We start from the raw sequence: 12,512 nt of genomic DNA on the forward strand, positions 1-12,512 counted from the left end.
AGCAACTTCACTGAGTCTTTGATAAAAGGTTTTTTTAATTATGATAATAGTAGAAATGCAGAAATATTAATTACCTAGTTATAAGCATTGTACAACAGAAGTTGATATGAAATATTTTTACATGCTAATTTTAATAGATAATGCCTGTTTTCTTAAAAACAGTTTGCATAAACAGGTATACAGAATATGAGTCAGTTTGACCATCAAGAAGTAATATTTTATAGTGTTAGCTTTATTTTTTAATCCTCACACATGAATGTTTCTTTTTGTTTAGTTACATATTGTGAATTTTTGTATCATATTTTATATGATATTACTTTTGACATCCATAAAATTCTTTGAAAACAATTTTAAATGACTGCACTGTAGTCTAAAGGCATAAACCACAATTTAACAAATCATTCCTTTATCAGACTTTTAGGGTTTTTTCCAGGAAATATTTATTATTGCAAATGTGCATTGAAAAGATTTTTGGTATTTTGACTTTGATATTCTGAATTTTTATTTAGGGTGTATTGCTGGATGTGATTTTTTTTTTAATCACCCACAAATGCTTTTAAGTACTTTCAATGACAGTATTTAAATTCTGGCTTTTAAAATTTCAGGTTAAAGTTTCATTTTTTTGTCTTATAAGTAGGACTACCCAAAGTAAAGCACTTACTTAAGATTAAATTTCTTTGCCAAATGTCTTATATGTTTTATAATAACACAGTCTTAATGTTGCTTTGAAATGATGTTAATTTTACTTTTATTTGTGGATATATTTAGAACCTTAGAAACCCAGTGATTGCCTTGAAGAAAAATAACTGATGAATGACAAAGCCTGTATTGAAAACCAATTATTTTTAGCCTCTAGTTAAGATCTAATTCTTAGTTCATTTCAGTAGTACTGTATAATTTTATACTTAAATTTTCTAGAAATATATAGTAAACTTATCTTCAGGATGTATAGTAGAAAAAGCTGTGACAGCATTGTACATTTGATTATATAATGACTGTTCCTGGTATGCCACTGACTTTACTTGAGATTAAAAAGTAAAGCGTTTTACTTAATAACACTATAAGGTTGTGAAGAGGAAGCAGTTGAAAAGTACTTATGTATTTTACTGTTTTTTCCTCCTGTGGGAGGATGGAACCTAATGACTTGTCATCTATATATCCTAGGTAGTTTAAGAAAATATCCTATTTGAAAGTTCAGTCATGACTGTTACTAAGGTTTTGAAGTATTTTAATAGAAATTTTTAGTCCTAAAATTTAATGTGCAAAGTGCTTGGGAAGAGAGAATGGACTGTCTCTTAGTTCAGTTCAGAAGCTCAGTCGTGTCCAACTCTTTGTGACCCTGTGAACCGCAGCATGCCAGGCCTCCCTGTCCATCACCAACTCCCAGAGTCCATCCAAACTCATGTCCATCAAGTCGGTGATGCTATCCAACCATCTCATCCTCTGTCGTCCCCTTCTCCTCCTGCCCTCAATCTTTCCCAGCATCAGGGTCTTTTCAAATGAGTCAGCTCTTCACATCAGGTGGCCAAAGTCTACAGTCTAAAGTAGAATTTTTGAATAAATATAAAGAATAAACAACTAGAGTAGTTTTAAGTGAAGACTCTCAGTCTCCACTCCGAATATTTTTTAAAATTTCCTTTTTCAAGAAAGAAAAAAGAAGCAACTTTATTGCATTTACCACTCCCAGTATTTTTGATGGCCTCGTTTGATGGGTTTCCCTGGTGGCTCAGATGGTAAAGAATCTGCCTGCAGTGCAGGAGACTTGGGTTCTATCCCTGAATTGGGAAGATTCCCTGGAGAAAGGGAATGGCAGCTCACTTCAGTATTCTTGCCTGGAGAATCCCATGGACTGAGGAGCCTGGCAGGCTCCATGGGGTTGCAAAGAGTTGGACACAACTGAGTGATTAACACATACAGTTTTAAGATAGAGCCCAGGAATGTGTGTTTTAAAACATCTAATGTCTGGTGAACATTTATGAGGTGATGTCAAGGAGTTTTTCCAGAGTGGCTGTAAAAACTGGTTTTGCCCTATTCTCACCAAAACTGGGTATTATGGGCTTTTTAATTTCAGCCAGTGCGGTGGTATGGAGTGGTACCCTATTGTAGTTTTTATTTGCATTTACTGATGAGTTACGATGTTGAGTGCCTTTTCATATGCTCATTATTCATCTGGATGTTGGCTTTCCAGAAGTGCCTACCTGAGTCTTTTGCCCATTTTTTTTTTTTTAATTTGTTTGTGCTATTTCTTATTGACTTGTAGGAGTTCTGACGCAGTTTGAGTGAGTGCTTTGTCAGATAGAGATATGTGTTCCAAATATCTGATTGGGCTTTCACTTTTCATGGTAATTTATTGTGAATAGAAGTTCCTGATTTTAATGAAGACCAGTTATTAACTTCTTCTTTAGTACTTCTGTGCTTTTCAGAGGTAGCCTTCTTGGGCTGTGTTTTGAGAAATGCTGAGACAGGAATTACTTTCTGGTTGGGAAGAACTATTTGCTATTAACAGGGGAAATAAGTGTCTGAGTAATCCCCCTAAGGTTTTTGGTTTTGTCAGCAGTTCCAGCTCCTCTAAGGATTCCCCTGTTGGTCTCTTCATAGTATTGAATTTTGGAGTTTATGAGTTTTATGTCCTTCATTTTTACACAATTTATATACTACAGCAAAAGTGATGGGCTTGTAGATAAATTATTTCAATGGTTTACAGCAGTGTTTCTCCAGTTTTTCCACAGAAATATCTTAGCCACAGGGGAGAGTAAGTGCCTAACCACAGGGGCACTTGGAGCCCTGACAAGGCCTGAGGTAGCCACTGGAATCAAGAGATGTTTCTTTGGACACTTCTGTTTTATCTTTAAAATATATGCTGTTTCTTATGGATGTGGTTTGTTTTTGTTTGAAAGTAGCATTTCGATGATTCTAGCGTTTACTCCTCAATTTAGAGTGAAATTGGAGGAGACTTCAGGAGTTTGTACCATGCTTTTTCAGCAGTTTGAAGTATCTCTGGCAGCCCTGGGCTTAGGGTCTTTGTGTATTGTCTTCATTAGCCCAGTTACTTTCCCTGGCCTAGGTGCTTAAGAAACTCACTGAAGGGTAAAACAGCATCTCTGGTCTCATTGCTGCTCACCCTATACTGATTAGTTGCCTAGTACTAAGGTGAAATCATGGGATTATACCTTGGATGGACAGACAAGAGCTGAATAAATATGCAGCAGCCTGAGAAAATAAAGAGTGCTTTTATTGAACCAAGAATTTTGAGGATTTTCTAAAAAAAGAAAAACAATTATTCTCATTTTAGAAGTTAAACCTGAGTTTAATTTGATCATAGTTAATGGGAAAGTGCTAAAGATCATATAAGGAATATTAATGCTCTTTTCTGTGATTTGTGTATTTGTCTGTAGAATGGTCTTCCTCAAAGGAATTTATGATTTTAAGCATCCAGTAATTTGTTCTAAGTTTTAAGTTTGGTTTCTAAGTAGTTAATCCTTAACTATGCCATGGTCATTTTTGCTTTTTGGGATGCCTTTTCCTTCAGTTTGCTTATAGTTGACTCTTTTGATTACATTGAGTCTCTAAAGTTAAAAAAAAAAAAAGAAATGTACAATTTTGAGGTTAAAAACTATACTTGTTTGTAGCAATTTAATTTTATTATAGTTATGAGTCTAGAAACAAATAGTACAAGTTAGATAACTTGCTGTATTGTTTCAGAATTCTCAGTAAGCATGCATCAAAGATTCTTGCGGTTAAAACAGTAAACTTTTATTTCTGTACTCTTTTGTTCTGTTTTATTGTGTTTTGATATGGTGTTTTAAAGTAGTTTCAGTAAGTCCTTAAATAGGTTGTTATCTTGAATGAACATTGTTTAATAAGGGAAAGGTCCAGAGGGATTCTTTTCAGGTTATTGTGACAAAAAGCCCATTAAGACCACACAACAATAAAACAGCAGTGTTAAAACTTAGGTCATTAGAATTTTTTTTTTTTTTTTTTTGGTAACAACTTTTCTTTTTTCCCAAACTTTGAACTTTTTATTTTGTATTGGGGTATAGCCTATCAACAATGTTTTGGTTGTTTCAGGTGAATAGCAGAGGGACTCAGCCATACATGCACATATACCCATTCTCCCCCAAACCCCACTCCCATCCAGGCTGGCACATAACATTGAGCACAGTTCCAGGTGCCTATACAGCAGGTCCTTTGGCTATCCGTTCTGAATATAGCAGTGTGTTCATGACCTTCCCAAAGGCCCTGACTGTCCCTCCCCCTCCCCACAACCATAAGTTCATTTTTTTAAGTCTGTGAGTCTCTGTTTTGTAAGTAACTTCATTTGTATCAATTTTTTAAAAAAAATCCCACACATAAGAGGTGTCATATGCTATTTCTCTTCTATTTGACTTACTTCACTCATATGACACTCTCTAGGTCCAGCCATGTTGCTGCAGTAGCATTACTTCATCCCTTTTAATGGCTGAGTAACATTCCATTGTATATATGTGTCACATCTTCTTTTAACCATTCCTCTGTTGATGAACATTTAAGTTGCTTCCTTGTCTTGGCTGTTATAAACAGTGCTGCAATGAACATTGGAGTGCGTGTATCCTTTCAGATCATGTTTTTCTCTGGATGCATGCCCAGGAATGAGATTGCAGGTCGTTAAAGGTTGATGAGAATTCAGTTATCATTAGAGGTTTTTTGTCAATAAAATACTTATTTGGTAATCGCTCAATTAAAATCCAGAGTAAATCTTTCCTGCAGAATGATGAGTGGATACAAAATAACATCAAAGACATTTGAAATTAAAGTGTAGCAATACATGTTTTTTTTAATTGTAGCAAGCTCCCTCTTAACAGTTTTTAAGTGTACAATGTGGTATTGTTAAGTGTGTGTACATTTTTATGCCACAGATCTCTAGGACTTTTTCATCTTGTATGACTGAAACCCTGTTATCTCCCTGTCTCTGCCTTCCTAGCCCCTGGCAGCCACCATGCTGTTTCTGTGAGTTTGATTACTTTAGATATTACATATAAGTGATAATCATCCACTATTTGACTTTTTTTTATTGTTTTACTTCACTTAGCATAATATCCTCAAGGTCCATCTACGTTTTAGCATATGATGGCCTTCTTAAAGGCTGAATAATATTCCTACACACATATATATGTGTGTGTACAAACACACACACACACCATATTTTCTTTATCCAACTGTTGATGGACATTTACATTACTTCTGCACCTTGGGCATGTGACTAATGCCTCAATGAACAAAAATGTGTCACCATATCTATTTTTAAAGTCTGTATCAATTTTTCTCTTGCAGATATATTCGACTTTATGGGAGAAAATTTAGCAAAGAAGATCATGTTCTTTTTATCAAGTTATTATATGAGCTGGTATCAATTCCAAAACTGGAAATCAGCATGATGCAGGGATTTGCCCGTCTCTTGATCAACTTGTTAAAGTAAGTCCATTTGTTGTAATTTCTGGTAAGATATTTTTGTTTCTTCAAGATTTTAGGGAATGAGGAGAGCCAAGTGTTCTTTGGTAAGACCAAGTACCAGGTTACCATTTTGGAAAAAGATTGCAGAAGACTTTATCATATGTTTAAACTACTTGTGTTAATTAACCTCTTAATTAAAATTCTTTTTCCTCCATGAAGCCTTCTCTTCTCTAGCACACACTGATTGTTTCATTTATACTAATTATCTTCCCTTATGTAAGTTGTAAGATCCTTGGGAAGACAGGGATCATTTATTCTTTTCCTTATCCTGGACACCCAGCATAATTCCAGAAACAGGGAATACTCCATAGATAGTACAGGAAAGTATGAAACTCATCTACAATAATGGTGGCACAAATTGTAATGCCTCTTTTTTTCTTTAATTCTTTAATTTAATTAATTAATTTTAATTGGAGGCTAATTACAATAAAATATTGTAGTGGTTTTTGCCATACATTGACATGAATCAGCCATGGGTGTCCATGTCCCTATAGGGTTCAGGTCCCCTATCCTGAACCCTCTCTCCCTCCCGCCTCCCTCCCCATCCCACCCCTCAGGGTTGTCCCAGTGCACTGACTTTGAGTGCCCTGTTTCATGCATCAAACTTGGACTGGTCATCTATTTCACATATGATAATATACATTTCAGTGCTATTATCTCAAATCACCCCACCCTTGCTGTCTGCCACAGAGTCCAAAAGTCTGTTCTTTATATCTGTGTCTCTTTTGCTGTCTCACATATAGGGTCATCATTACCATATCATCTTTCTAAATTCCTTATATATGCGTTAATATACTGCATTGGTGTTTTTCTTTCTGACTTACTTCACTCTGTATAATAGGCTCCAGTTTCATCCACCTCATTAGAACTGACTCAAATGCATTCTTTTTAATGGCTGAGTAATATTCCATTGTGTATATGTACCACAACTTTCTTATCCACTCGTCTGCCAGTGGATATCTAGGTTGCTTCCATGTCCTGGCTATTGTAAACAGTGCTGCGATGAACATTGGGGTACCCGTGTCTCTTTCAATTCTGGTTTCCTCAGTGTGTATGCCCAGCAGTGGGATTGCTGGGTCATATGGCAGCAATGTTTCCAGGTTTTTAAGGAATCTCCACACTGTTCTCTGTAGTGGCTGTGTGATGCCTCTTTTTACGTGGTGCCCTTTGAGGTTTGAGCAGCAGCAAAAGTCCTGTGCGTGTTCTTCCTACTGTCATGTTTTCCCAGTGAGTGGCTGAGGACGGGGGAAGGCAAAACCCACTGTGATGACAGCAGCATTTAACAACTGCCTTCCCTGTATGGTGTGTGTAATGGGAACACTCTTTCTTTAATTAGGAAAAAGGAACTTCTTTCAAGAGATGATTTGGAGTTACCTTGGCGACCACTTTATGACATGGTGGAAAGAATATTATATTCCAAGACAGAACACCTGGGATTAAATTGGTTTCCTAAGTAAGTATTTCCATTTAAAGTACTTTTGGGAGAGCACTTTTGGAGCTTGATCTTAGTTGAGAAATGTTGGATTACTTGAGATAAGCAAGCAAATATACATTTTAATGTGATCATTTCTATGTAACCTGACTCCTAAAATAATTTATTGCCCTCTTGAAATTAAAAGACGCTCCTTGGAAGAAAAGCTATGACAAACCTAGACAGCATATTAAAAAGCAGAGACATTACTTTGCCAACAAAGGTCCATCTAGTCAAAGCAGTGGTTTTTCCAGTAGTCATGTATGGGTGTAAGAGTTGGACTATAAAGAAAACTGAGTGCCAAAGAATTGATGCTTTTGAACCGTGGTGTTGGAGAAGACTCTTCAGAGTCCATTGGACTGCAAGGAGATCCAACCAGTCCATCCTAAAGTAAATCAGTCCTGAATATTCATTGATGCTGAAGCTGAAACTCCAATAGTTTGGCCTCGTCACGTGAAGAACTGATTCGTTGGAGAAGACCCTGATGCTAGGAAAGATTGAAGGCAGGAGGAGAAGAGGATGACAGGATGAAATGGTTGGGTGGCATCACTGACTCAATGGACTTGAGTTTGAATAAGCTCTGGGAGTTGGTGATAGACAGAGAGGCCTGGCATGCTGTAGTCCATGGGATTGCAAAGAGTTGGACACAACTGAGCAACTGAACTGAATTTATATCTGAAACTGCATTTAAGAATTTCCCACCACTGTATCTCTTAACAATTAACATCAGCATACTGGCCAAAGAAAACGAGACATTTTTGTTTGAAATCTAGTATTTTGTCACTAAAAGTAATGCACATTTGGCATTCTTCATATTATATCCATGTGTGTTTTAATTCTTCAGCTAAAATGAATGCTTCAAAAAGAGGAGCTTTGCCTATTCCAGGGGGACCCACATCGCAGAGCGCACACACTTACAGTTAAAGAAGCATCAGTTTCAGTGAATGACTATTCTTAGAACATGGTCAGATGCACTCCTTGGTTTATATAATTTCCTAGTAATGTTTAGACATTCCAAGATTATAAATCTCTGGGTGTTTATGGCTTCTTGTGCATACATCCTGACTCTTCCAGATCTCTCATTTTGGAATGTTTTATATTTTATTCGGATCCTTTACAGAGTACAGTGAGATCATCTGTCCTTTTTTGAATAATAGTGATTTCAGACTTGACTGCACAGTGTCATTTTTCACTGTTAACAATTTGTCCAGTTGTGATCTACTCTTAAATTTCTTAATCTTTGCATGTTTGACTTGAATTTGTAATTGAGGTTTATTTTTAGGAAATCTTATCTTCAACTTTTAATAGCAATTTCCTTTTATTATCTAGAGTAGTTTGTTATATATATATGTACTCATTTCCTGAAGAACATCATTTTATATGCCTGTATTATTTTTCCTTTCTCTCTTTTATAAATTAAATCTTTAAACAGTTACTTCTGTTTTTTTTCTCTCAGTCCTAGACATGTTTACATGCCTACCCAGGTCAGTTGATTTAATAATCAGGCTTCATTTAAGTCGGCAGTCTTAAGTGAATTTATTTCGAAAATGACGGCAAATGGCAGACTTTAAAAGATATTCAGGTCATAGGTAAATAGTGAAATGATTTAATGAAAAGAGTAAATAAATAAATATAGGTAATTGTGAACTTAGGCCCTAACTCTTTTTGGACAGTGGTCACAAATACAATGGTCAGAAGGCATTTATTTCCTGAAGACTCCATATGTTAAAACAAAGAAACCCATTTCAGTGATAAAAATGGCAAAACCTGTCATAAAACTAAATGGTAAAATGTCCAAATGTGTTTTTACTAATATTTATTATGAAAACCCAAAATTTAACATGAAGGATTACTTTTGAGTTTTATTTCTGCTGGAGGGAACATGGCACAGACTGGCTTGACTAGACCATAAAGTATGAGTTCATTGAACTTTTGATTAGAATCACCATTTCATAGATTTTAGGAACCTTTAAACTGTGTTCAAATCAGTATCTTTCTGAAATTTTCCTGACTGATTTTTTGACTGCCTCTGAAAGTGTTTGGTAAATCATGCGGGAGAGAAAGCAATTCCTTCAGTAATTTCTCCTTTTTCAGTAGTTCTTTTACTTGTTTCTTTATAACCAAGTGTCATACGTCCTGTCCTGACAGGTGTTACTTTGCAGAGGCAGCCACTTTTTCTATTTTTTAAGTATCATATGGTTATTCATGAATACCTGTGGCTTTCCTTTTCATCAGTGCCACGGTTTTCCTGGAAATTTTGTTAAAGCTTATAACTGTTAGTGATAGTTATTGTTTGTAGTTCTTCCCATTCATCTTGATACTAATTACCAAGTTATTTCCTTAACTTCACATTATCCCTGCTGTTATGGAAAGCTTCCTTAAAAGTTTCACCTCAACTGTTCTTGATGTTTTGAAGAGACGTGTCTTTACTGAAATAATTGCTTGGTTTAAAGCCATGACTCTTAACTCAGATAGACTCAGCAACTCCTGTTGTAGTCTATAGATAACTATTCCAAAGTGAAATTCATAAATAATATGACCTTTCTACACTCAAAAATATAAATAATGTTTTAACCAAAAAAGAAATAATGGGAAAAGAAATAAAGGAAAAGATATCTCAGTTAAATGGGAAAAAAGTGGAAGCAATGACAGACTTTATCTTATTGGGCTCCAAAATCACTGCAGATGGTGACTGCAGCCATAAGATTAAAAGACACTTGCTCCTTGGAAAGAAAGCTATGACAAACCTAGACAGCATATTAAGAAGCAGAGACATTACTTTGCCGAAAAAGGTCCATCTAGTCAAAGGTATGATATTTCCAGTAGTTATGTACAGATGTGAGAGTTGAAACATAAAGAAGGCTGAGTGTCAAAAATTGGTGCTTTTGAATTGTGGTGCTGGAGAAGACTCTTTGAGAATCCCTTGGACAGCAAAGATCAAATCAGTCAATCCTAAGGGAAATCAGTCCTGAATATTCTTTGGAAGGTCTGATGCTGAAGCTGAAGCTCCAGTACTTTGGCTACCTGATGCAAAGAGCCAACTCATTGGAAAAGACCCTGATGGTGGGAAAGATTGAAGGCAAAAGAAGAAGGTGGCAGAGGATGAGATGGTTGAATAACATCACCGACTCAATGGACATGCATTTGAGCAAACTCTGGGAGATAGTGGAGGACAGAGGAGCCAATGTGCTACAGTCCATGGGTTGCAAAGAGTCAGACACAACTTAGTAACTGAACAACAACAAAGTTTACTTGAAGCAATCTGTATTTCAAACATGCATGTGCTATTACACTGTAAAACAGTACAGTATTTAGATTTTACATCTTTATAATGAGTAAGTTTGAATTTATAAGTAAAAAAGGTCAAAACACATTCTGTATCAGAAGTACAAGAAAACGTAAGAGCAGTATTTTTAGTGAACATTAAAATAAAATCTAGTACTAAGATACAAAATAACAGGTCATACATCTGATGAGAGAGAGAGAAATAACTTCAGACTACTGACTGGGAAAAAAGGAAGTAAGATACTCTTGCAGGTGAGCTGACCTTATTTATAACATAGTGAAAAAAAGAGTGTTAGTTGCTCAGTCATGTCCGACTCTTTGTGACCCCATAGACTAGCCTACCATAGACTAGCCTACCAGGCTCCTCTGTCCACGGAATTCTCCAGGCAGGAATACCGGAGTGGGTAGTCATTCCCTTCTCCAGGGGATCTTCTCAATCCAGGGATCAAACTCCAATCTCTCACATTGCAGGCACATTCTTCACGGTTTGAACCCCCAGCGAAGCCCCTATTTATAACATAGTGTCACAGTAATTCTTTATGTAATTATGTGGGATAGTTACTAGTATTTCCAAACATTATTTTTGAACATTATTACATGTGAAAGAAATAGAGGCAAAGGATGAATTAGGAAAAGACAGATTAGTATATGAAACCATATAAAATTTGTGCAGTTGACTTCTGCCAGCATAAATAATGTCAGTGTGTAATTTTTACAACATGAATAGCTTTTTGTGCCCTATCCAAAAAGGATGACAGTCCCAAAAAAACATGAAATAGTTCAACAACAAAATTATTAATGAAGTTCTGTGACATCCTCATTTTTTGTGTATCACTAATTGCCAGTGATATTTGGTTCTGAGACTTAAAATAACCATCATTATTAGTTACATATTTATATGCAAATCTATATATATAGCTCAAGGATTTAGTTTTGGCAAATCAGATGTGGCAGCAGAATTGCTATTATGCTCTAATTTTTTTCTTTAGAAATCATGAATAACCCTAGGTAAAATTTTCAGCAAAACAAAGTACAGCCTTCCTTCAATTTACATGTTAGTTGTATTCCTAGAGGTTTGATGTCTATTAAAACTGTGAAAAATAGTTAATGTTATAACAGTTATATTTTATGTTCAAAAAGTTTTAATCTGTATGACCATGTATTGAGATATTAGAAAGTCTTGCAATAATAATTTTTTGTTGAGCTTGGCTGGTCCGTGAATTGCCAGATACCTGGTATACCTGGCTTTTAAGCACTAAAGTTTCAATGAGTCCTCCCTACTAATTGTGATAGTCAAAAATATCCCTTACTTTTCCAGAATGCTCTCTGCATGTGGTTAAAGTCTTAAGGAAATGTTTTCTCTTTTCTTGCTTCCATGCAAGTTAAAGTTTCCTGCCTCATTAATCAGCCCTTCCTGTTTTCTTATCACTAGCCCAGCACTTTCTTTTTTTTCTGTTTTTAATTCTGTGAGATGTAGGTCTTTTAGTTTCCAAACCAGTATTCTTCCTATTCTGTGCATCTCAGACTGTCCACTTAATACCTCCTGCCCTTTCTCCAAAGAGGTTTCTGAGAGGTATGGTATGAGAAATTTCTTGGAATTTTTACATTTTATCTTAAACATTCATATTTTTATTAAGTTTATTAAGTCATGTTTCTATAAGTAAAAATTTCTTCCCTAGTATCTCTTGACTAAAGTTGATGCTCCAAGAAGATGAGCTATATTGGCCTAGTGGCTTGAAGTCCTTACACACCGGCTGTATGCTTCCACTGAAGGAGCCCACGCTGCGACGTGCAGCTCTGTCGATGCGGCCTCTGTTTAAAACTGGTGATTACTGTTCCAGTTTTAAGGAATCAGAAAGAATACTGGGAACTGCTTTTGAGGGGGCACTTTCTTGGTGAGAGGCTGCACTGTAGGACAAAATTTGAAACTTAGTGTGCCTTCTGTTAAAAAAACAAGGTAGAAAAATTATACTTAAAACAGTTTTTCAGGACTATAATTAATTCTTTATTCATTGTCTCTCATTCTTGTAATTTTTTACTGTTACTATCATATTTTACTTCTCTGCAAAGGAGAACCTGTTACCATATTTCCATTCAGGTCACACTGTATATAGTTATAACAATTAACTTTGAAAGGTTTTTGAATTCTTTGGTTCTTGGACTTTCTTCATCACATTTGCCTTGATTTTTAATACCAGAGGAATCTAATGGTCTTGGTTCTTATGCAGAGATATTAGAGATACTATTTGGAGAGCCAGACAACAGT

The 12,512-nt window shown here is 35.7% G+C and overlaps 1 protein-coding gene across 1 annotated transcript in view; it reads left to right on the top strand.

The window, feature by feature from the left end:
* The window catches only part of PSME4 (proteasome activator subunit 4), a 92,169-nt gene that overhangs the window by 15,566 nt on the left and 64,091 nt on the right, over positions 1-12,512 (top strand). Inside the window, exons 2-3 of the mRNA XM_043918016.1 lie at positions 5,311-5,451; positions 6,827-6,943. Coding sequence (XP_043773951.1) covers positions 5,311-5,451; positions 6,827-6,943 — 258 coding nt within the window. The remainder of the gene's footprint in view (positions 1-5,310; positions 5,452-6,826; positions 6,944-12,512) is intronic.

The sequence above is a fragment of the Cervus elaphus genome, chromosome 11 (genome assembly GCF_910594005.1).
Source record: "Cervus elaphus chromosome 11, mCerEla1.1, whole genome shotgun sequence".
NCBI classification, from domain to species: domain Eukaryota; kingdom Metazoa; phylum Chordata; class Mammalia; order Artiodactyla; family Cervidae; genus Cervus; species Cervus elaphus.